The 23,728-nt window shown below is 42.3% G+C and overlaps 1 protein-coding gene and 1 non-coding gene across 6 annotated transcripts in view; both read left to right on the top strand.

Annotated features, from left to right (window-relative positions):
• RNF212B (ring finger protein 212B) overlaps positions 1 to 23,728 on the top strand; it is a 57,704-nt gene that overhangs the window by 28,120 nt on the left and 5,856 nt on the right. For 2 of the 5 annotated variants that reach the window (XM_060175338.1, XM_060175340.1), the window contains exons 4-12: positions 4,424 to 4,539; positions 5,551 to 5,611; positions 8,798 to 8,826; positions 10,593 to 10,639; positions 11,901 to 11,943; positions 12,878 to 12,938; positions 13,774 to 13,822; positions 21,920 to 21,959; positions 22,623 to 22,723. In XM_060175338.1, the coding sequence (XP_060031321.1) occupies positions 4,424 to 4,539; positions 5,551 to 5,611; positions 8,798 to 8,826; positions 10,593 to 10,639; positions 11,901 to 11,943; positions 12,878 to 12,938; positions 13,774 to 13,822; positions 21,920 to 21,959; positions 22,623 to 22,723 (547 nt within the window). The remainder of the gene's footprint in view (positions 1 to 4,423; positions 4,540 to 5,550; positions 5,612 to 8,797; positions 8,827 to 10,592; positions 10,640 to 11,900; positions 11,944 to 12,877; positions 12,939 to 13,773; positions 13,823 to 21,919; positions 21,960 to 22,622; positions 22,724 to 23,728) is intronic. The other 3 variants (XM_060175339.1, XM_060175341.1, XM_060175343.1) reach the window with 3 other exon arrangements.
• Positions 21,086 to 21,226, top strand: LOC132533555 (U4 spliceosomal RNA). Its single transcript, XR_009545423.1, has one exon. It is a non-coding gene; the product is annotated as a U4 spliceosomal RNA (small nuclear RNA).

The raw sequence follows: 23,728 nt of genomic DNA, 5'->3' as shown, positions 1-23,728 counted from the left end.
CAGAGGGAACTTCAAGAGTAATGAAGGGGTATTGTGGTGCCTCTTTTTTCTGTTTCTCTCCCTTTCTGAATTAAAATAAATAGGAGGTCGGGAGAGTCTTCTGGGAGTGATAGAATCACATAGTTTTAAAGCCCCTGTAAAGTCCCAGTGGCAAGAAGGAAAAAAAAAAAAATTACTGAATGAATGATGAATGAGCTCTCTCTTTCAAACTTCAGAGCCCTGTATTCATAATTTTAAATGTTATTAGTGACTTAATATTGATTTACAAAATTATAAGATAGCAGGGGTCTAATTCTGCAGCGTTCCCACCACCAGAGCTCTGCATCCCCATTCCCTCCATTGGAAGCTGCAGTAGTTCTTCCAAGGTTGCAATATGCACTGACTATTATTTCTGTATCTGTCTATATTTATATGATGTGATGCAACCGTTGCTCTGAGGATAAACTTTAGCCCTTTAGTATGACCCACAAGGCCAACATACTTTGTTCTTTGCTTATCTTTTTTTTTTTTAAACATTTTCTTTTTTTTTTTTTTTTACTTCTCTTTCACCTCATTCCACACACACTAATACAGATAGACTAGATCTACTTTTATTATTTATGTGCATAATTTCTCTGTTGGTTCTGAGCTTTTGTACATGCTTTTCCATCTGCCTGGAACATTCTTGCCCCAAACATATATGTGGTTAAATAAGTCACTTACAACATTATGTTGCTGTGTTATAATGTAACGTGTGCTCTTAACCAGGTGTGCCACTGCCTGGCCCCTGCTGTATTATAATGTAATTGGGTTTATTTCTCTGCATCTGTCATTGGCGGACAAACACAATATCAGACTTATCAATATCAATTTTACACATCTTATCAGTTCTTGACATAGTTCTAAGAACATGCTAGGATATAGCACAGTCTATTTCTTTTCTTTTTTTTAAAGAATGAATGAGGGGGACTGGGCGGTACCAAAGCAGGTTAAGTGCACATGGCCCAAAGTGCAAGGACCAGAGTAAGGATCCCGGTTCGAGCCCCGGCTCCCCACCTTCACAAGCGGTGAAGCAGGTCTGCGGGGGTCTATCTTTCTCTCCCCCTCTCTGTCTTCCCCTCCTCTCTCCATTTCTTTCTGTCCTATCCAATATCAACAACAACGATAAACAACAAGGATACCAAAAAAAAAAAAAAAAAAAAAAGCCTCCAGGAGCAGTGGATTCATAGTGCAGGCACCAAGCCCTAGCAATAACCCTGGAGGTAAATAAATAAATAAATATAAATGCATAGGATGACTTTTTTTTTTACTATTTTATTTATTTACTCATGAAGAAGACAGAGAGCGAAAGAAGCAGACATCACTCTGGTACATGTGTTGCCACGGATCGACGAACTCAGGACCTCATGCCTGAAAGTCCTTGTGTTTTGGCCACTGTACCATCTCCCAGACCACATAGGATAATTTCCTTACTGAGATGTTTTCCCTTAGTGCATATGAGATATGAAAAAGTGACAATAATGGGAAAACTTTGGAGTAAAAAGTATAAGACTAACTTTGCCTAACAGCTTATAACTACATTTCTTTAATGGGTCATCCTTCCTTAACATGTATATGAAGTAATGATGCTCATCTTGGTTCTTGTGTATATACAATGAGATATTTATTGAAGCATTCTGAAAGTTATAAAGTATTATTTAAAGAATAATTGACCCCAAGTCCCAGTGATAATCCTGGAGGCAAAATAAATAAGTAAATAAATAAATAGTGAAAAAAAAAAAGAATAATGTGGAGGTGCTAGGTGGTGGTTGAGCATACATGTTAAAATGTGCAAAGATCCAGGTTCAAGCCCCCCAGTTCCCAGCTGAGGGGGAAAGCTTCACAAGTGGTGAAGCACTGCTGCAGGTGTCTCTCTGTCTCTCTATCCCCCCCTTCTCTTGATTTCTGGCTGTCTCTATGGAATAAATAAATAATTTTTTTTCATTTTTTAAAACGTTATTTGTAAAGTAAAAATATCGACAAGACCATAGGTTAAGAAGGGGCACAATTCCACACAATTTCCACCACCAGAGTTCTGTATCCTGTCTCCTCCCTTGAAAGCTTTCCTATTCTTTATCCCTCTGGAAGCATGGACCAAAATTCTTAGCTTCTAAGATCAGAAGAGATTGGGCATGTTCAGGGTGGTATGGCCATAGACTGGACCAAAATTCCTCATGGGATGCAGAAGGTGAAAGGTCTGGCTTCTGTAATTGCTTTGCTGAATATAAATATAATTTTTTTAAAAAGAAAGAAAAAGAATAATGTGGAAAGGGGCCAGGCAGTGGTGCACCTGGTTGAGCGCACACATTATAATGTGTAAGGACCCAGGTTCAAACCCCTGGTCCCCATCTGCAGGGAGAAGCTTCACAAGTGATGAGACAGGGCTGCAGGTTTCTGTTTCTCTATATCCCTACCTCCTCTTGATTTCTGGCCGTCTCTATCCAATAATAAATAAAAATATTTTTTAAAGACATGAATGTGGGGAGTCGGGCGGTAGTGCAGCGGGTTAAGTGCGTGAGGCGCAAAGCTCAAGGACCTGCTAAGGATCCCGGTTCGAACCCCCGACTCCCCACCTAAAGGGCCATCGCTTCACAGGCAGTAAAGCAGGTCTGCAGGTGTCTGTCTTTCTCTCCCTCTCTCTGTCTTCCCCTCCTCTCTCCATTTCTCTCTGTCCTATCCAACAATGACGACAGCAATAATAACTACAACAATAAAACAACTAGTGCAACAAAAGGTAATAAATAAATAAATATTTTTTTAAAAAAAAGACATGAATGTGGAAAGCATTATAGATTATCAAAGATCACAAACTTCAGAAGACCATATAAGTAAAAAGAAACATATTTTGTTTTCTTATTCTCAAAGGAAAGTTTCAAGTACCTCATCTGTTTGTTTTGTTTTGTTTTGTTTTGCTTTGCTTTGCTTTGTTTTGCTTTTATCAGAGCACTGCTTAGCTCTGGCTTGTGGTGGTATAGGGGATTAAACCTGGGATGTCATAGCCTCAGACATGAGACTCTCTGCGTAACTGTTATGCTATGTATCCCCACCCTATCATCTGCTTTCTTTTTTTAAATAATAGTTTTAATGACATAATTTACATACTTAACCCACAACTTACGTGTACAGTTCAGTGCATTTCTAGAATATTTACATAATTGTGCAATCACTACTAGAGAATTTTAGGATATCTTTATAAGATTTATTCACTTATGAAGGGAGAGAGGGAAAGAGAGAACCAGAGCATTATTCTGGCACATGTGATGCCCACGATTGAACTTGGGACCTCACATTTGAGGCTGCAATGCTGTATCCACTGTGCCACCTCCTGGGTCACAATTCTAGAATATTCTAAAGATTTATTTATTTATTTTATTATAAAAACCACAACACTGCCACTCTATTCCACCCCTGCTCATTTTTTTATTTGAGAAAGAGAGGAGGGCCAGGCGATGGCACACCAGGTTAAGCACACATAGTATGATCACAAGGATCCTGGTTCAAGCCCTCAGCTCCCCACCTGCAGGAAGGTCACCTCACAGGTGGTGAAGCAGGTCTGCAGGTGTCTATTTTTCTTTCTCCCTTTCTATCTTTCCCTCCCCTATCAATTTCTCGTCCTATCCAATAAAATAAAGGGGGGGGGAATGGCTGCCAGGAGCAGTGGGCTTGTAGTGCTGTCACTGATCCCCAGTGATAACCCTGGAGGCAAAGAGAGAAAGAGAGAGAGAATGCCTAGGGAGCACACTTACTGGGCCCCCAAATAAAGTACATTCTAAAAAGGAGGAGAGGGAGTCGGATGGTAGCACAGTGGGTTAAGCACACATGATGCAAAGCGCAAGGACCCGCTCAAGGTTCCCGGTTTGAGCATCCTGGTTTGAGCCCCCCGCTCCCCACCTGCAGGGGAGTCGCTTCACAAGCGGTGAAGCAGGTCTGCAGGTGTCTGTCTTTCTCTCCCCCTCTCTGTCTCCCCTCCTCTCTCCATTTCTCTCTGTCCTATCCAACAACAACGACATCAACAACAATTAAAAAAACAACAAGGGCAACAAAAGGGAAATAAATAAATAAATATTTTTAAAAATTAAAAAATAACATAAAAGGAGGAGAGAAAAGAGAGAGACCTGCAGTACTGTTTCATCACACGTGAAGCTTCCCCCTCCAAGTGATGACCAAGGTTCTGTCTTTTGACTTTTGCTCGCTATAATGTATGCATTCTACCAGGTTTCGCATAACCGCCTAGTCCCCCCCCCCAAAACCTCTAGTTTTAGTTTTAGGAAGTCATAACTTAGGCCAGATGAACCAAAAAAAAAAAAAAATCAATAATAAACTATGAATTTCCCTTTGTTGGCAGAAGTGAGGGAACGGAGTTCTGGAAGTGTGTACCAAAGGGCTGTTTGTTTTTTTCAAACAGGTGTGGAGTTTCCAGAAGAAACAAACAGATCTCCTCCTCGCCTTTTATAAGCATAGAATCTCAAAGTTAGAAGCAGCCATGCAGGAAGCACAAAAAAGATTCACCAGCCAGGAAAAGTAAGTGACAAACAAGTCCCCAGAGAGCTTTTCCTTTTCAGGGAAGTGGCAGTGCTTATTCCCTGTAGTTGCAGTCTGTTGAGGATTGTGCCCTGCATATGTTTTTATTTGTTTTGAGCAAATCTGGTACAGAAGTTTTGCTGTCCCTCTGTCTCCATTTCACTTGCCTCTTTCTTCCATTGAAGTGTCTTCTTCCTCAATTTATAGCTTCTGCTCCCCTCTATCAAAAACTGTTTTATCAGAGAAATCAAACATGGCTTACAATAATAACAAATGAGAGAGGACTTTCAAATGTTACCTCTGAGCACGTATACTTTGGAAATTTTAAGCAGAAAGATAGAATCCTTGATGGAAATTTTCAGATATTAACTGGCCAGTGGTGTGTGGGCAATAAATGGAATCCTAGGATGGGGGTAGATAGCATGATGGTTATGCAAACAGACTCTCATGCCTGAGGCTCCAATGTCCCAAGTTCAGTTTCCTGTACCAGAGCTGAGTAGCACTCTAGTAAAAAGAAAAAAGAAAGAAAGAAAGAGAGGAAGAAAAATAAATGGAATCTTTTTTAAAGCTTTTTTATTTTTCAAAGATATTTATTATTAGATAGAGACAGAGAGAAATGGAGAAGAGAGAGGGAGACAGACACCTGCAGCCCTGCTTCACCACTCGTGAAGCTTTCCCCCTGCAGGTGGGGACTTGGGGGCTTGAACCCAGGTCCTTGCACACTGTAATGTGGCCGCTTAACCAGGTGCGCCACCACCTGGCCCCAGAAATGGAATCTTATGTAAAGTTCCTTGAAGCCATACCAAGTGGCTGCTTATTCTCTTTGCCTGGTCCTTCTAAGCCCCAAAACCTTGCGCTATCTCCCTTATACCACTAAATCACTACAGAAATGTTTTGTGTAGTGGCAGGCACCCCTCCCTAAGAATTAATTAGATGCTGATAGTGATAATAAATCAATTTTTTTTTATCCCAATGACATGCTGGAACTGGTTGTTTCCATCTTTTGCCTAGAGAGCTGTCAGCCTTAAGGAAGGAGAATGAAGAACTGAAGAAATTTATAACCATCCTAAAGGTGAATAAAATGGATTTTCTGTACTATTATTTCCTCTCCTACTTTTCTCATTTTCTGGTTGGCTGTAGACGATCAAGTTTGCTAACCTTTTATCTAAAACTGATAGTATTTGTACAATAAGGTGGTTTGGGAAATGGCACAGTAGATAAAGCATTAGACTCTCAAGCGTGAAGTCCTAAGTTCAGTCAGTCCCTGGCAGCACACATACCAGAATATGTCTGGGTTCTTTTTTTTTTTTAAGTAATTTAACAATTTTTTTATTATTTATTTTCCCTTTTGTTGCCGTTGTTGTAGTTATTATTCTTGTTGTTGATATTGTCATTGTTGGATAAGACAGAGAGAAATGGAGAGAGGAGGGGAAGACAGAGAGGGGGAGAGAAAGATAGACACCTGCACACCTGCTTCACTGCTTGTGAAGCGACCCCCCTGCAGGTGGGAAGCCGGGGCTCAAACCAGAATCCTAATGCTGGTCCTTGCACTTCGTGCCACCTGTGCTAACCCAACTCCTTTGTCTGGGTTATTTCTTTCTCTCCTCCTATCTTTCTCATTAATAAACAAATAAAATCTTTTTAAAAAATGGATGAGCCTGCCCCACATCTATGGACATCTAATCTTTGACAAAGGGGCCCAGACTATTACATGGGGAAAGCAGAGTCTCTTCAACAAATGGTGTTGGAAACAATGGGTTGAAACATGCAGAAGAATGAAACTGAATCACTGTATTTCACCAAATACAAAAGTAAATTCCAAGTGGATCAAGGACTTGGATGTTAGACCACAAACTATCAAATACTTAGAGGAAAATATTGGCAGAACTCTTTTCTGCATAAATTTTAAAGACATTTTCAATGAAACGAATCCAATTACAAGGAAGACTAAGGCAAGTATAAACCTATGGGACTACATCAAATTAAAAAGCTTCTTCACAGCAAAAGAAACCACTACCCAAACCAAGAGACCCCTCACAGAATTGGAGAAGATCTTTACATGTCATACATCAGATAAGAGTTTAATAACCAACATATATAAAGAGCTTGCCGGACTCAACAACAAGACAACAAATAACCCCATCCAAAAATGGGGGGAGGAATTGGACAGAATATTCACCACAGAAGAGATCCAAAAGGCCTTGAAACACATGAAAAAATGCTCCAAGTCTCTGACTGTCAGAGAAATGTAAATAAAGACAACAATGAGATATCACTTCACTCCTGTGAGAATGTCATACATCAGAAAAGGTAACAGCAGCAAATGTTGGAGAGGGCGTGGGGTCAAAGGAACCCTCCTGCACTGCTGGTGGGAATGTAAATTGGTCCAACCTCTGTGGAGAACAGTCTGGAGAACTCTCAGAAGGCTAGAAATGGACCTACCCTATGACCCTGCAATTCCTCTCCTGGGGATATATCCTAAGGAACTCAACACATCCATCCAAAAAGATCTGTGTACACATATATGTTCTTGGCAGCACAATTTGTAATAGCCAAAACCTGGAAGCAACCCAGGTGTCCAACAACAGATGAATGGCTGAGCAAGTTGTGGTCTATATACACAATGGAATACTAACTACTCAGTTGTAAAAAATGGTGACTTCACCGTTTTCAGCCGATCTTGGATGGACCTTGAAAAAATCATGTTGAGTGAAATAAGTCAGAAACAGAAGGATGAATATGGGATGATCTCACTCTAAGGCTGAAGTTGAAAAACAAGACCAGAAAAGAAAACACAAGTAGAACCTGAACTGGAATTGGCATATTGCACCAAAGTAAAAGACTCTGGGGTGGGTGGGTGGGGAGAATACAGGTCCATGAAGGATGAAAAATGACATAGTGGGGGTTGTATTGTTAAATGGAAAACTGGGGAATGTTATGCATGTACAAACTATTGTATTTACTGTTGAATGTAAAACATTAATTCCCCAATAAAGAAATAAATTAAAAAAAAAAACACAAGGGCCCAGCATAAGGATCCTGGTTAGAGCCCCTGGCTCCCCCCCTGCAGGAGGTCGCTTCGCAAACAGTGAAGCAGGTCTGCAGGTGTCTATCTTTCTCTCCTCCTCTCTGTCTTCCCCTCCTCTCACCATTTCTCTCTGTCCTATCCAACAACAACAACAGCTATGACAACAACAACTACAGTAAGCACAACAACAAGGGGAAAAAATGGATGAGCCTCCAAAAGATTTTGGAACACTGGCAGGGCCAGTTTTTACTAGTATTACTAGTATTTACTAGTTCTACTAGTATCCCATTCTAGTTGGGTTTTGTTAGTTTGGTTTTAATTTTTTTATTATGAGAACATAGCTCAGCTCTGGTTTATGGGGAGTGAACCTGGGACTTTGGAGCCTCAGGCATGAAGGTCTTGCATAACTATTAGGCTGTTTTCCTAGCTTGGTAGCCCAGTCTATTTGGGTTGCTGGCAAAGTCATGACACATTATAACAACCCAATAGCATATCAGTGACTCACCATTTGGAAAGCTCTTAGAATTGACATCTGTCGTAAGGAATTTTCTCAGTTCCTTAAGGCTCCCCAGAACCATTTATCTCCCTTGAATTCTATTTCATTTTTTCCTGAAGAATGTAAAATATTCTGGGAGCCGGGCGGTAGCACAGCGGGTTAAGTCCACATGGCGCAAAGCGCATGGACCGTTACTAAGATCCCAGTTCGAACCCCCGGCTCCCTGCCTGCAGGGCGGTTGCTTCACAGGCAGTGAAGCAGGTCTGCAGGTGTCTTTCTCTCCCCCTCTCCGTTTTCCCTTCCTCTCTCGATTTCTTTCCCCTATCTGACAACAACGACAGCAATAACGACAATAAACAACAAGGGCAACAAAAGGGAAAAAAAATTTTTTTAAATGTAAAATATTCTTTGTGTTCCTATAATTTTTCTATTGATCCTGCCCTTCTAGCTACACGCTGTAATTCTGTTACGTCTTTCCTCTTCTTATGGACTTGCTTCCCCACACTCATCGGTCTTCAGGATTCCCAGTATGTTTTTATGAAGAGGAACAAGTTTTCCGTCCACTAAAGCTCAATGGTACCTTACTGCCGCTTGTTTTTCTTCTGCTGGATGGCTCAGCAAGCACAACTAGGAGACATTGTAGTTTAGTTATCTAACCAGTAAGGGTCCTCAGCTGAGACCCTTGAACTGAAGTTTCCTTCACACTTTTTTTTTTTTTTTTTATTTCTCTATAGGAATCTCCAAATCGGAACCAAGGGAACAGGTGAGTTTTATCAGGCTATAGACCCAGTCTCCTTGAAAATTTTGGTTCCTTATTGACTGTTGGCTGTAACTCCTCTGTAAGAGGACATTGTTGATGAATTTTTCATTCACTTTTCCAAGGAAGAGTTACTCACTGAAAAAATGTTAAAGTGAAATCTTGACTACAATGCTCACTCTTGACCTTAGGAAACCCTACTCATCCTTCAAAGTTCAACTCTCCACATCAATCCTTCTGTCAAGACTTTACTAAGCATGGTCTAGGAGGTGGCACAGTGGACACATTGTTAGGCTATCAAGCATGAGGTCCCAAGTTCAATTCCTGACAGTACATGTACCAGAGTGGTGTATGGTTCTCTTTCTCTTCCTGTCTCTCTCACTAATAAGTAAATGAATAAAACACTTTTTAAAAAAAGATGAGAAACGGGTGGTAGTGCAGCGAGTAGCACAAAGTGCAAGGACTGGCATAAGGATCCCAGTTCGAGCCCCGGGCTCCCCACCTGCAGGGAAGTTGCTTCACAAGCAGTGAAGCAGGTCTGCAGGTGTCTATCTTTCTCTCCCCTTCTCTGTCTTCCCCTCCTCTCTCCATTTCTCTCTGTCCTATCCAACAACAATGACATCAATAATAACAATAATAACTACAACAATAAAACAAGTCCAACAAAAGGGAATAAATAAAATATTTAAAAAAAAAAAGACTTGGGAGTTGGGTGGTAGCACAGCAGGTTAAGCGCACATGGCACAAAGCACAAGGACCAGCGTAAGGATCCCGGTTTGAGCCCCCATATTTATTTATTCCCAGCATGAATAAATAAATTATTTATTGCTACATTAGGTTGCTACATTAGGTACTGGGAGGCTCTCACCGGTTCTAATTGTTGGTGTGTCTTCATGCCAATTGCTATGAATTTGTAACACCAGACATGCACTAGTGAACGTTTTTTTTTAAAAAAGACACGCACCCAGAAGAAGTTACAGTTTGGTGTTCTTCTTGTTTTCTTTTAAATATTTATTTATTCCCTTTTGTTGTCCTTGTTGTTTTATTATTGTAGTTATTATTGTTGTTATTGATGTTGCCATTGTTGGATAGGACAGAGAGAAATGGAGAGAGGAGGGGAAGACAGAGAGGGGGAGAGAAAGATAGACACCTGCAGACGTGCTTCACCGCCTGTGAAGTGACTCCCATACAGGTAGGGAGCCGGGGGCTCAAACCAGGATCCTTACGCCGGTCCTTGTGCTTTGTGCAACCTGTGCTTAACCCGCTGCGCTACCACCCGACTCCCTTTTTTTTCTTCTATACTTTGGATGCACCCATTAATTGTAATGTGAAGACATTGTTTTGCTATTTTTGTCTCTCCCACTATCAATGTAAGACTCTCAAAGATAGGATCCATGTTCCGGCTGTTCTTGTCATCTTCAGATCTGAGACATATGAGCACTAAATAAATGCTTGTTGGGTAGATGAAGCGGGAGTAGAGAGAGTGGGGGGGGGTGGCAAATGCAGGTATATGACATGTAGAGTTGATAGGACTTTGGAAGGTGGTGTTGTGAGAAAGAGATAAGAGAGAAGGCTTTAACAGGCTGGAGACTAAAGGGATTTCATATGGAAACTTTACACATTTGGGGAAGATACCCATAATACATTCTAGTAAGCAACTCATGCTGAAAAGAAACTGTTGTGTAAGCAGTGATCAGTCAGTTCCCTGAGACAGCACTTAACTTCTGCTGAGAGACGTCAGAGATTCCTCTTTATTTTCTTTCTCCTTGCAGGGTGGCCACACCTCGGCCTGTGGGCATTACCTCCCCATCACAGTCAGGTAGGAAACATTGCTTGTTCAGATTATCTGTGTGAAGTGAATATGTAAATAAATATCCTTTTCCCATCTGAGAGATGGCTCCCCACCCTTTCTGAATGGAGGCCTTTTTATCAGACATTAAAATGTGATTATCCTCATCTTAGATGGGATATGAAAATATTATACAACCAGATACTTGCTTGTAACAGACTGAGCAAGGCAAAATAACAACACTGATGGCAATGTTAAAAAAAGGGGGCAGGCCATAGCACACCAGGTTAAGTGCACATGGCACAAAGCACAAGGACTGGCATAAGGGTCCCAGTTCAAGCCCCCGACTACGCACCTGTAGGGGGCTCGCTTCACAAGCGGTGAAGCAGGTCTGCAGGTGTCTTATCTTTCTCGCCCCCTCTCTGTCTTGCCCTCCTCTCTCCAATTCTCTCTGTCCTATCCAACAACAATGGCAACAATAAGAACAACAATGATAAACAAGAAGGATCCCGGTTCAAGCCCCCGGCTCCCCACCTGCAGGGGAGTTGCTTCACAGGCGGTAAAGCAGGTCTGCAGGTGTCTATCTTTCTCTCATCCCTCTCTGCCTTCCCCTCCTCTCTTCATTTTTCTCTGTCCTATCCAATAACAATGATATCTATAACAACAATAATAACCACAACAATAAAACACCAAAGGCAACAAAAGGGAATAAATAAGTAAATAAATATTTTTTTAAAAAGAAGGGCAACAAAAGGGAAAATAATAGCCTCCAGGAGCAGTGAATTCGTAATGCAGGCACTGAGCCCCAGTGATAACCCTGGAGGCAAAAAAAAAAGATTGAGCCATGCAGTGGAGCACCTGCTTAAGCAGCACATACTACAGTGTGCAAGGACCTGGGTTCAAGCCCATTCCCCACCTTCAAGGGGAAAACTTTACGAGTGGTGAGGCAGGGCTGCAGATGTCTCTCCGTCTCTCTCCCTCTCTGTGTCCCCCTCCCCCAATTTCTCACTGTCCTATCAGAAAGAAAGAAAAAATGACAATTCGGATTGATAGGTTTGTCATGCATGCTCCCAAGTACCAGCAATAACCCTAATAACAATTTAAAATTGACTTATCTATTTATTAGAGAGAGGAGGGTGACCAAAGCACTCACTCTCTGGTTCTGGCATAAGACAGTGGCAGGGGATTGAACCTGCAGCCTCTAGGGCTTTAGAGATGCAAGCTGGTATTCTTAACAGATTGAGCTATATCCTAGGCTCTTGATGGCAATGTTTTATTCATGCTATTTCAGTTACTCCACGACCCAGTTCTCAGCAAAGCAGCCAAGTGGTTAGGTAAGTAGAAAGCCCATGCAGAGGGGCCTGGTGGTAGCGCACCAGGTTAAGCACACATAGTATAAAACTCAAGGATCCCAGTTTGAGCTCCTGGTTTCCCACCTGCAGGACGGTCACTTTACAAGGCGGTGAAGCAGGTCTGCAGGTGTCATCTTTCTCTCCCCCTCTCTATCTTCTTCTCTCAATTTCTCTCTGTCCTATCCAATATGATGTAAAAAAAAAAAAAAAAATGCTCCCAGGAGCAGTGGGTTCATAGTGCTGGCACCCAGCCCCAGCAATAACTCTGGAGGCAAATCAAGAAAGAAAGAAAAATAAATAAGAAAGAACAGAAAGCAAGCAGCCGCCTAGGAAGTGGTCCAGCAGGTAGAACAGAAAGCAAGCCTATGTAGCAACGTGAAGATTGTTGGCAGTGGCTGGGGTGTAATTGAGTGACTGAACACATGCTTCACAGATATTAAACCCTAGGTTTGACCCACACACACCCCAGAAATTGGTGGCAAAAGCTGGAGGATGAAACAAGTACTTAGAAGTGGCTGGGGCAAGGTCTAAGAAAACTTCTGTTTTCTGGGAGTCGGGCAGTAACACAGCAGGTTAAGCGCAGGTGGTGCAAAGCGCAAGGACTGGCATAAGGATCCTGGTTCGATCCCCCAGCTCCCCACCTGTAGGGAAGTCACTTCACAAGTGGTGAAGCAGGTGTGCAGGTATCTATCTTTCTCTCCCCCTCTCTGTCTTCCCCTCCTCTCTCCATTTCTCTCTGTCCTATCCAACAATGACAACATTAATAGCTACAACAATAAAACAAGGGCAACAAAAAGGAATAAATAAATATTAAAAACATCTTAAAAATTAAAAAAAAGAAAACTTCTGTTTTCTATAAGTATTTACCAACAGGTTTTGTTGTTGTTTGTTTGTTTGTTTATCTTACCTTGTCTAGTCGATCCTCCTCAGCGGAGTCTGTTCCTTTCAGGGTGACTGGCCTTGGTAGCTTGGGGCAAGTAAGTAACATTTAACTTCTCTTTCCAGATGGATATTTCTAATGCTCAGTGAAAACAATGATTGAAGGCAAGAATATAAATATATGTTCACTTTGCCACAAAATTATCTGCTGTCTCTTTTCTTTTGACACTGCGGACCTGATATTAGAAGTTGAAATGGAGGGCCAACAAGATAACTCGTTGTGTAGTGTCTGCTTTGTCATGGGCATGACGTAGGTTCTAACCCAGACCCCGTCGCACTGAGGGAAGCCTCATTGCTGTGATGCTTCTCTCTCTCTTTTTCTCTCTGTGTGTGTCTCTCTCTCTCTTTCTCTCCAATATAGTCAGGCTGGAGATGTGAAGTCCCTGTGGTGACTTTAAAAAAAAAAAAATAGGGAGTTGGGCAGTAGCACAGTAGATTAAGCGCAGGTGGCGCAAAGCGCAAGGATCGGCATAAGGATCCTGGTTTGAGCCCCTGGCTCCCCACCTGCAGGGGAGTTGCTTCACAGGCGGTGAAGCAGGTCTGCAGGTGTCTGTCTTTCTCTCCCCCTCTCTGTTTTCCCCTCCTCATTCTATTTCTCTCTGTCCTGTCCAACAACGACAACATCAATAACAACAACTACAACAATAAAAAAAATGACACAGAATGAGCAGGGGTAGTAAATAGTGACCTAGGACTGAGTGAACAGTGTTGTTTTTATTCACTTGGGAGTTGTGGAGTGTGCATCTTCCTAGACTCGCTCACCCAATGTGGGAGAAGAGCATATGCTTGAGTGTGTGGTGACAGAGAGCAGCGGCGGGCGTGGAAGCCCTAGAATCAGGACATTTTATTAATGGATGCTTATTTGCCCATCAGGGAACCAGAGGCCTGCAGGGAAGGAGCACGCCCAGAGACTCTTATACTGGTGAGATGTGGTAAAGCTATCGAAACCAACCTGTGCAGAATTTAACACTTTCCGTGTAGTGATTCTAGATAGCCAAATGTGTGTTTTCCCTCTCATTCTTTCTTCTTTAACAACATTTTTATAGAGTCAGAGAATACAGAGAGTGAGAGAGAGGGAGTGGAAGAGACCACAGTACTAAATTGTCCTTCATTGAGGTGAGGGCCAGGCTCAAGCCTGAATTACACACATGGCAAAGCAACACACTGTGGAAAGGCTATTTCTCTAGCCTCCTTTCTTTCATATACTCTCTCTCTCTCTCCTCTTCTTATGAGATGCTGAGACTTGAACCCAGGGTCTCACAGATTTAAAACATACACTGTACTGCTGAGTCACCTACCTGAACCATTTTACTTTCTGTATTTATTTATTTATTTACTTATTTCTACCAAGGTAATTGATGGGTCTCAGAGCCTGCATTACTCTATCATACACAACAACTTTTCTGCTTTCTTCAGATAGAGGGTAAGAGGCAGGGAGGGGGGATCGGGTAGTGGTGCATCTGGCCGAGTGTACATGTTACAGTGTGCACAGACACTGAGTCAAGCCCCTGGTTCCTGCCTGTGGGGGTCAGGGGGAAGCTTCACTAGTGGTGAGGCAGGGCTGCAAGTGTCTCTCTGTCTCCCCTTCCCTTTCAAGTTCTCTCTGTTTCTATCCAAAATAAATGAATAAAAATAATTTAAAATAAATAAAATAAAAAGAGAAACAGGAGAGAGACTTCAGTACCACTTCACAACTGTCACCACAGGCATTCCCATGTGATTGTCCAGGACTTAAGCAAGGGTTCCTTAGGGATGGCAATTACATCTGCTCTAGTGGGCAAACTGCCTGCCAGCCCAGAGTTTTTTTTGTTTGTTTTGTGAAATAAACCAAAGCACTGAGGAGGCCGGACGGTAGCGCAGTGGGTTAAGTGCATATGGCACAAAGTGCAAGAACCGGCTTAAGGATCCCAGTTCGAGCCCCCCGGGCTTCTCATCTGCAGGGGTGGGGTGTGTCGCTTCATAAGCGGTGAAGCAGGTCTGCAGGTGTCTGTCTTTCTCTCCCCCTCTCTGTTTTCCCCTCCTCTCTCCATTTCTCTCTGTCCTATCCAACAGCGACGACAAGAATAATAACAACAACAATAAACAGCAAGGGCAACAAAAGGGAAAAAATGGCTTCCAGGAGCAGTGCATTCATAGTGCAGGCACCAAGCCCCAGCAATAACCCTGGAGGCAAGAAAGAAAGAAAGAAAGAAAGAAAGAAAGAAAGAAAGAAAGAAAGAAAGAAAGAAAGAAAGAAAGAAAGAAAGGAAAGAAAGAGAGAGAAAGAATAGCACCGGCACCTCCCCCGTGGAGTCTCACTTGTGTGTGTGTATCTCTGTTGTTCTCTCATGTGGTGCCCACACATGTGAGGGACACGTCCTACTACTCAGCTGCCTCCCTAGCCCCGTTATTCACAAATAATATTCCCTTTTTTCTCTTTTAATATTTTTTTTTTGTGTTTTAATAATGATTGACAAGATTGTGGCATAAGAGTGGTACGGTTCCCACCCCCAGAGCTCTGTATCCCATCCCCTCCATTGGAAGGTCCTCTGTTCTTCTTCCTTCTGGGAGTATGGACCAAAGATCTTTATGAGGTACAGAAGGTGGAAGGTCTGGTTTCTGTAATTGCTTCTCCGCCGAACATGGGTGTTGACAGGTCGACCCATACTCCCAGCCTGTAATCCTAATTATTCATCTCTGTTTTCACTCCTCTTGCTGATGAGGTTGCACCCTCAGACATCTCTGACACTGATGTCATGAAACATTGCGTCTCTGTTATCTTGAATGTATGTCATGGTTTACAGTCTTACATTGAAGTCTTTAGTACATTTTGGGTTTATCTTTGAATAAAAAGTTAGAGAGTAGGTCAGTTTCTTTCTTTTTTCTTTTCTCCTTTTTTGTACTTGCCTGGTTTCTCCAACACCATGCGTTGAAGAAACTAATGGAGGATAACTTTGGAATAAAAGAATAGACCTAGATTTTTTAATATTGCCACAAGATGGCAGTACAAGTTAGATTTAAATTGACTAGATGATTATGTTGGCTTAAAGTACTCTTCATCATGGGCAGATGGGCAAGCCTGGCATCAGAGCCCTGGAAATGTCCAGGCCTTCTCAGAACAGACAGACTACCTTCTGGTGGTGCCGACAGAAGCTAGAAAGCTATCAAGGGAAGGGATTGGATATGGAGTTCTGGTTGTGGAAAATGTGTAAAAATGTACCCCTCTTATCCTATAGTCTTTTTTAAAAATAAAGATTTTATTTATTTATGAGAAAGATAGGAGGTGAGAGAAAGAACCAGACATCACTGTGGCACATGTGCTGCCGGGGATCGAATTCAGGACCTCATGCTTGAGAGTCCAAAGCTTTCTCACTGTGCCACCTCCCAGACCACTATCCTATAGTCTTGTCAATATTTCCATTTTATAAATAAAATTTTTTTAAAAAACTTAAAAAAAAAAAAAAAGCTAGAAGCAGAGACCATCAGAAAAAGAACCAACCAGGAGTCCGGCGGTAACGCAGTGGGATAAGCGCATGTGGCGCAAAGCACAAGGACTGGCATAAGGATCCTGGTTCGAGCCCCTGGCTCCCCACCTGCAGGGGAGTCGCTTCACAAGCGGTGAAGCAGGTCTGCAGGTGTCTGTCTGTCTTTCTCTCCCCCTCTCTGTCTTCCCCTCCTCTCTCCATTTCTCTCTGTCCTGTCCGACAATGACAACAATAATAACTACAACAATATAACAACAAGGGCAATAAAAGGGAATAAATAAATAAATTAATAATAATAAAATTAAAAAAAAAAAAACAACCAGGGCTGGAGGGATAGCATAATAGTTATGCAAAAGGCTTTGATACATGAATCTGAGGACACAGGTTCAATCCCCAGGACCACTGTAAACCAGAGTTGTAAAATGCTCAGGTTAAAAATAAATAAATAGGGGGAGAGGTGGTAGTGCAGTGGGTTAAGCGCACATGGTGCAAAGCACAAAGACCGGCTTAAGGATCCTGGTTCAGAAAGCTCCCGGCTCTCCACCATCAGAGGGGTCACTTTGCAAGCAGTGAAACAGGTCTGCAGGTGTCTATCTTTCTCTACCCCTCTCTGTCTTCCCCTCCTCTCTCCATTTCTCTCTGTCCTATCCAGCAATGACATCAATAGCAACAATAATAATAATAACCACAACAATGATAAAACAACAAAGGCAACAAAAGGGGGAAAAAAGCCTCCAAGAGAAGTGGGTTGGTGGTGCAGGCACCAAGCCCCAGCAATAATCCTGGAGACAAAAATACATTAACTGGGGGGGGGGGGGGGTAGTGCAGCAAGTTAAGTGCACGTGGCGTGAAGTGCAAGGACCAGCACCTGCAGGGGAGTCGCTTCATAGGCGGTGAAGTAGGTCTGCAGGTATCTATCTTTCTCTCCCCTTCTGTCTTTCCCTCTTGTCTCCATTTCTCTCTGTTCTAACAACGACAACATCAATAACAACAACAATAACTACAACAACAGTAAAAAACCAACAAGGGCAACAAAAGGGAAAATAAATAAATATAAAAAATTATTTAAGAAAAAGAAACAGTTTGGCAGTGGGGGTAGATAGCATAATGGTTATGCAAAGAGACTCTCATGCCTGAGGCTTTGAAGTCCCAGGTTCAATCCCCTGCACCACCATAAACCAGAGCTGATCAGTGCTCTAGTAATAAATAGAGAAAAACAAAACAACAAAGGAAGGAAGGAAGGAAGGAAGGAAGAAGAAAGAAAGAAAGAAAGAAAGAAAGAAAGAAAGAAAGAAAGAAAGAAGGAAAAAAAGAAAGAAAGAAAGTTTGGCTCCACTCAATTTATTTTTCTTTTTATCTCTGGGGTTCTATGCCTGCATGATTCTACTCTCAGTGGACTTTTCCTCCTTCTCCTCCTCCTCTTCTTCCTCCTCCAGATAGAAAGTGAGGGGCAACAGGAGAGAGAGAAAAAAACACACCACTCCACTGCTCAGGAAGTGACCCCTGATTTATACTCCCATGTGATGACCAGGGGCTTGAACCTGGGTCGTGGTGCATGCTTCAACCAGGTGAGCCATCTCCCAGCCCTCTCACTCACTTAACTTCTTGTCTTTTTCCCCTTAGCACTATTACTGTTATTATTATTTTCAGTGGCATTAAGCAGTTCATAGGGAAAACTTCTTGGGGCACAACCATTACTATGTGGCACAACCATTACTATGCACAAGGACTCAGGTTCAAGCCCTCGACAGGTGGGAAGCCTCATGAGCGGTAGAGTAGTGCTACAGGTGTTTCTCTCAAGGGTTTTTAATTAATTTATTTATTTTGAGTAGAGACAGAAATTGAGAAATAAAGGGAGGAGGTGGGGAATCGGGCAGTAGCGCAAACAGGTTAAGTGCAGGTGGCACAAAGCGCAAGGACCAGCATAAGGATCCGGGTTCGAGCCCACAGCTCCCCACCTGCAGGGAGTCACTTCACAGGTGGTGAAGCAGGTCTGCAGGTGTCTATCTTTCTCTCCCTCTCTCTGTCTTCCCCTCCTCTCTCCATTTCTCTCTGTCCTATCCAACCATGACGACATCAAGAACAATAACAATAACTACAACAATAAAACAACAAGGGCAACAAAAGGGAATAAATACATAAATATTTTTTTAAAAAGAAGGGGAGGAGGGAGAGACACTTGCAGCATTGTTTCACCGCTCATGCAGCTCCCCCACTGCAGGTAGGGATCAGGGGTTTGAACCTGGGTCCTTGTGCACCATAATATGTGCACTCAACCTGTCGAGCCGCCACCCAGCGCCTGTCCCTCTCAATTTCTGTCTGTCCAGAGAGACAGTGAGAGAATACTTTTCAAAGGTGATTCCCTTTATTACACGAGAGACGATTCTGAAATTGACAGATCTTTGTGGGCGCTTCTTTGGGGACGGAGGGAAAGGAACACAACAGAGAAAGTCTAATTTCAATTTTGATTTTTTTTTCTTTGGCTCATTGGCTAGTTAACAAAGTGGTGATTAATATCCATACTTATGCATTTCTCCACTACTGACTATGAATTTTATTATGGACAAAATCTCTTTAAGTGCATGGCCTAACTGATGGTCTGTCTTGGGAAGTGTTACATGTACATAATAATTAGGACCTCATCTATGCAAATGTGTCCATTTTTAATTTTTTATTTATTTATTTTTATGTTTGTTTATTGGATAGAGACAAACAGAAATCAAGAGGGAAAGGGGAGACAGAGAGGGAGAGAGAGACACCTGCAGCCCTGCTTCACCACTTGCAAAGCTTCCCACCTGCTTTATTTTTTTATTTAATTTTTTTTTTAATTTCCCTTTTGTTGCCCTTGTTGTTGGATAGGACAAAGAGAAATGGAGAGAGGAAGGGAAGACAGAGAGGGGGAGAGAAAGCAGACACCAGCAGACCTGTTTTACTGCCCATGAATCAAACCCCCTGTAGGTGGAGAGCTGGGAGCTCTACCTGGGATCCTGATGCAGGTCTGTGCTCTTTCCACCATGTGCGGTTAACCCGCTGTGCCACCACCCCGCTCCCCTTCCTCCTGCTTTTAGGTGGGGACTAGAGGCTTGTACCTGAGTCCTTGCACATTGTAACATGCACTCAACCAGGTACGCCACCACCCGGCTCACAAATGTGTTCTATCATTGTTACATCCCAGTCCCTGTTAAAAACTATTTCCTTGTTGCGCAGCGGGTTAATCGCAGGTGGCGCAAAGTGCAAGGACTGGCGTAAGTAACCCGGTTCGAGCCCCCAGCTCCCCACCTGCTGAGGGGTCAATTCACAAGCGGTGAAGCAGGTCTGCAGGTGTCTTTCTTTCCCCCTCTCTGTCTTCCCCTCTTCTCTCCATTTCTCTCTGTCCTTTCAAACAAGGACAACATTAATAACTATGGCAACAATAAAAAACAAGGGCAACAAAAGGGTAAACAAACAAATAAATATTTCCTTGGGCAGGGGTAGATAACTTAATGGTTAGGTAAAGAGAATCTAGTTCCTGAGGCTCCAAAGTCTCAGGTTCAATCTCCCACACCTTAAACCACCATAAAACAGAGCTGAACAGTGCTCTGGAAAAAAAAAAAAAATCCTTACTGGTTTTCTTTTTCTTTTCTTCTCTCTCTTGTGTGTACACATATATTTGTAAGTCATCTATCTTCTGATGGATTGACTTGCCGTTATTTTGACCTTTACTTCTTGTAATAATTGTGTTCTTTTTAATATTTATTTTCTTTACTTCGTGTAACAAAGACTTCTCTGGCATATATGGTACTGGGGGCAAACCGAGGACATACAAGCAAGACTGTTGGTTTTCAAAATTACTCTGGAAGTGGTGCAGTAGATATAAATACTGGACTCTAGAGCCTGAGGTCCTGAATTTGATCTCAAGCATCAAAAGTGCTAGAGTGATGCTCTGGCTCTCTCCCTTGCTCTTCCTAATTAATAAATAAATGAGGGGCCAGGTGGTGATGCACCTGGTTGAGCACACATGGATTCAGGTTTGAGTCCCCAGTCCCTACTCGTAGGGGGAAAGCTTCATGAGTGGTGAAGCAGCACTGCAGGTGTCTCTCTGTCTCTCTCCCTCTCTATCTCCCTCTCGATTTCTGGCTGGCTATCCAATAAATAAATAAAGATAATTCTTTAAAAATTTAAAAAATAGTGGTCCGGGAGGTGGCGCAGTGGTAAAGCTTTGAACTCTTTTTTTTTTTTAAATATTTTTTTAAATATTTATTTATTTATGAGAAAGATAGGAGGAGAAAGAACCAGACATCACTCTGGCACATGTGCTGCCAGGGATCCAACTCAGGACCTCTTGCTTGAGAGTCCAAAGTTTTTACCACTGTGCCACCTCCCAAATCACAGCTTTGGACTCTCAAGCATGAGGTCCCGAGTTGGATCCCTGGCAGCACATGTGCCAGAGTGATGTCTGGTTCTTTCTCTTTCCTCCTATCTTTCTCATAAATAAATAATTTTTTTTAATTAATAAATTAAAATTTTAAAAATAAAGATTATACAAAACAAGTATCCTTTTGTTTTTATTAAAAAACAAAAAGGATATTATGGAGCTCAAGAATGAGAAATGTGGGTGGGCTGAGTTGAAATAGCACGAGGTTTAGTGTTCTTAGCCCCATAGTCAATGATTTGCCTTTATGAACTCTTTGATTATTGTAATTCCTTTGTTAATTTCCAGAGTTCTGAAAAAAGTTGATTCTAGCTTTGCGCAGTGGCAGTATCGTAGCCAATGAGGTTTATCCGAGGCGCGATTATTGCTAATTGAAAACTTTTCCCAATACCCCGCCATGACGACTTGAAATACAGTCGGCATTGGCAATTTTTGACAGTCTCTACGGAAAAAAAAAAAAAAAAAAAGTTGATTCTAATCATCTTTCTTTTTTCCCCCACTGCTTTTCTGGAGAGACTTTGGAGGTCCTTACTTCACCATTCCTTGCTGATGTTATTACTCTTAGTCAATTAAATGCCTCTTTGTTTTTAGCTTTTTCTTCTAATAGTCTTCTTAGAGGAGAAAGCGAGGTACACATACATCACACCGCACCAAGGCAGTGATGGATTCCAGTCCGTGAAGTCAGGAAAGGGAGAAGGAAACACTTTCCTCACACGCTGGAGGATTTGTGAGCTTTTTTACTTGCTATATATACTAAACCTTCTTGACCCCATTTAAAAAATATATTTATTTATTCTCTTTTATTGACCTTGTTGTTTTATTGTTGTAGTAACTGTTGTTGTTGTTGTTGTTGGATAAGTCAGAGAGAAATGGAGACAGGAGGGGAAGACAGAGAGGGAAAGATAGACACCCACAGACCTGCTTCACCACTTGTGAATCGACCCCCCTTCAGGTGGGGAGCCAGTGGCTCGAACCGGGCTCCTTACACCAGTCCTTGCACTTTGCACCATGTGTGTTTAACCCACTGCACTACCGCCTGACTCCCCTTTGATCCCGTTTCTTTGTCATGACCCCCAATACAACTGACTCTCTTCTCTAAATCACGGATTATCTCAGAGGCTTGTTTTTTGTTTTTATTTTCCAGAAACCCCTTCACCAGTGTCTACTCACAGTTTATCTTACAGGTAAGTAACACTATGCTTTCTCATTGATAGTTTCCCAACAACTACTGAGGTTACTTCCCCACTGACCTGTCATTAAAGTTTATAATCTAAGTTGTAAACAAAAGAGGGGGCCAGGCAGTGGCACATCTGATTAAGTGCTCACGTTATAGAGCACAAGGATCCCGGTTCAAGTCTCTGGCCCCCACCTGCAGGGGGAAAGCTTCACAAGTAATGAGGCAGGGCTGCAGGCGTCTCTCTGTCTCTCTCCCTCTCGATCTTCCCTTCCCCTCTCAATTTCTCTCTATCCCTATCCAATAATAAATAAATATATTTCAAAAAAAGAGAGAGGGAGAGAAAACACTGGATAGCACTATGTCAGATAGATAGATACCTGGTTTAATTTTATTTCCAGTTATAGACAGCAGGTATATTTTCGTTCTCTCTTTCTTTCTTTTTTAAAAATTTTTATTTATTAATGAGAAAGGTGGAGAGAAAGAACACCAGGCATCACTCTGGTACATGTGCTGCTGGGGATTGAACTCAGGACCTCATGCTTGGGAGTCCAGTGCTTTATCCACTGCGCCACCTCCTGGACCATGGCAGCAGATACATCTTCTTTTTGACTTTATATATGACGTTTCTCTTTCCTATTCCCTACTGATGCTTTTGTTTTTACCTCCTTAGGCCTTCGTTTGCCTCCTCTGGACAGGGCATTTTTCCATTCAGATCATCTCTAAATCATGAAGATTCAAACCAAACAAGGCTGCTCGTACCTAACCATGCAGGTAAGTGAAATAGCATTGCACTGACATATTTACTAAAATGAAGACCTTGAAGTGACAAAAAGTTGAGATCCACTTCTCCCTCCAAAGACTGTCATTCATTTGGCTCAGTTTTTTTTAAAAAGAGCCATCCTGTTTCCTTCACAGAGAAAGGAGACATTGAGTTCTAGATAAAATCCACTCCTCCTGTCACCCATAGCAGTTTAGCCAGGAAGTCAGCCTATAGAATTAAACTGGCACTTTTTGGTTTTGAACTTCTTTTGTATGACATTGCTGGGAGCTCAGTGCTACATGAGATGATAAAGCCAGTATCCTTCCATTGTTCTCCATCTTATTTTTAAAAATAAATAAAAGGGAGTCAGGCTGTAGTGCAGCGGGTTAAGTGGCGCAAAGCGCAAGGACTGGCGTAAGGATCCCGGTTCAAGCCCCCGGCTCCCCACCTGCAGAGAAGTCGCTTCACAGGCGGTGAAGCAGGTCTGCAGGTGTCTTTCTCTCCCCTTCTTTGTCTTCCCCTCCTTTCTCAATTTCTCTCTAAAAAAAAATAATAATGATAATTTTAAAAAGAGGCTTTTTAAAAAAAGCATCTGTGTTAATGATTTTTTTTTTTGCCTCCAGGTTATCGCTGGGGCTTGGTATCAGCACTATGAATCCACTGCTCCTGGAGGCTATTTTTCCCATTTTGTTGCCCTTGTTGTGGTTCTTACTGTTGGATAGGACAGAGAGAAATGAAAAGAGGATGGGGAAGAACGGGAGAGAGAAAGACAGACACCTGCAGACCTGCTTCACCAATTGTGAAGCGACCTCGCTGCAGGTGGGTAGCCGGGGTCTCGAACCGGGATCCTTACACCAGTCCTTGTGCTTCACGCCTTGTACGCTTAATCTGCTGCGCTACCACCCAGACCCCTCTACCGGTCTTCTTACTAAGGAATTTCAATCTTTTTTTTTTTTGCCTTCAGGGTTATCTCAGAGGCTCTTTGCCAACACTAGAAATCCACTCTCCCAGAGGCC

Source organism: Erinaceus europaeus, chromosome 16 (genome assembly GCF_950295315.1).
Source record: "Erinaceus europaeus chromosome 16, mEriEur2.1, whole genome shotgun sequence".
Lineage (NCBI taxonomy): Eukaryota > Metazoa > Chordata > Mammalia > Eulipotyphla > Erinaceidae > Erinaceus > Erinaceus europaeus.
This window is presented reverse-complemented; position numbering and strand designations above follow the sequence as displayed.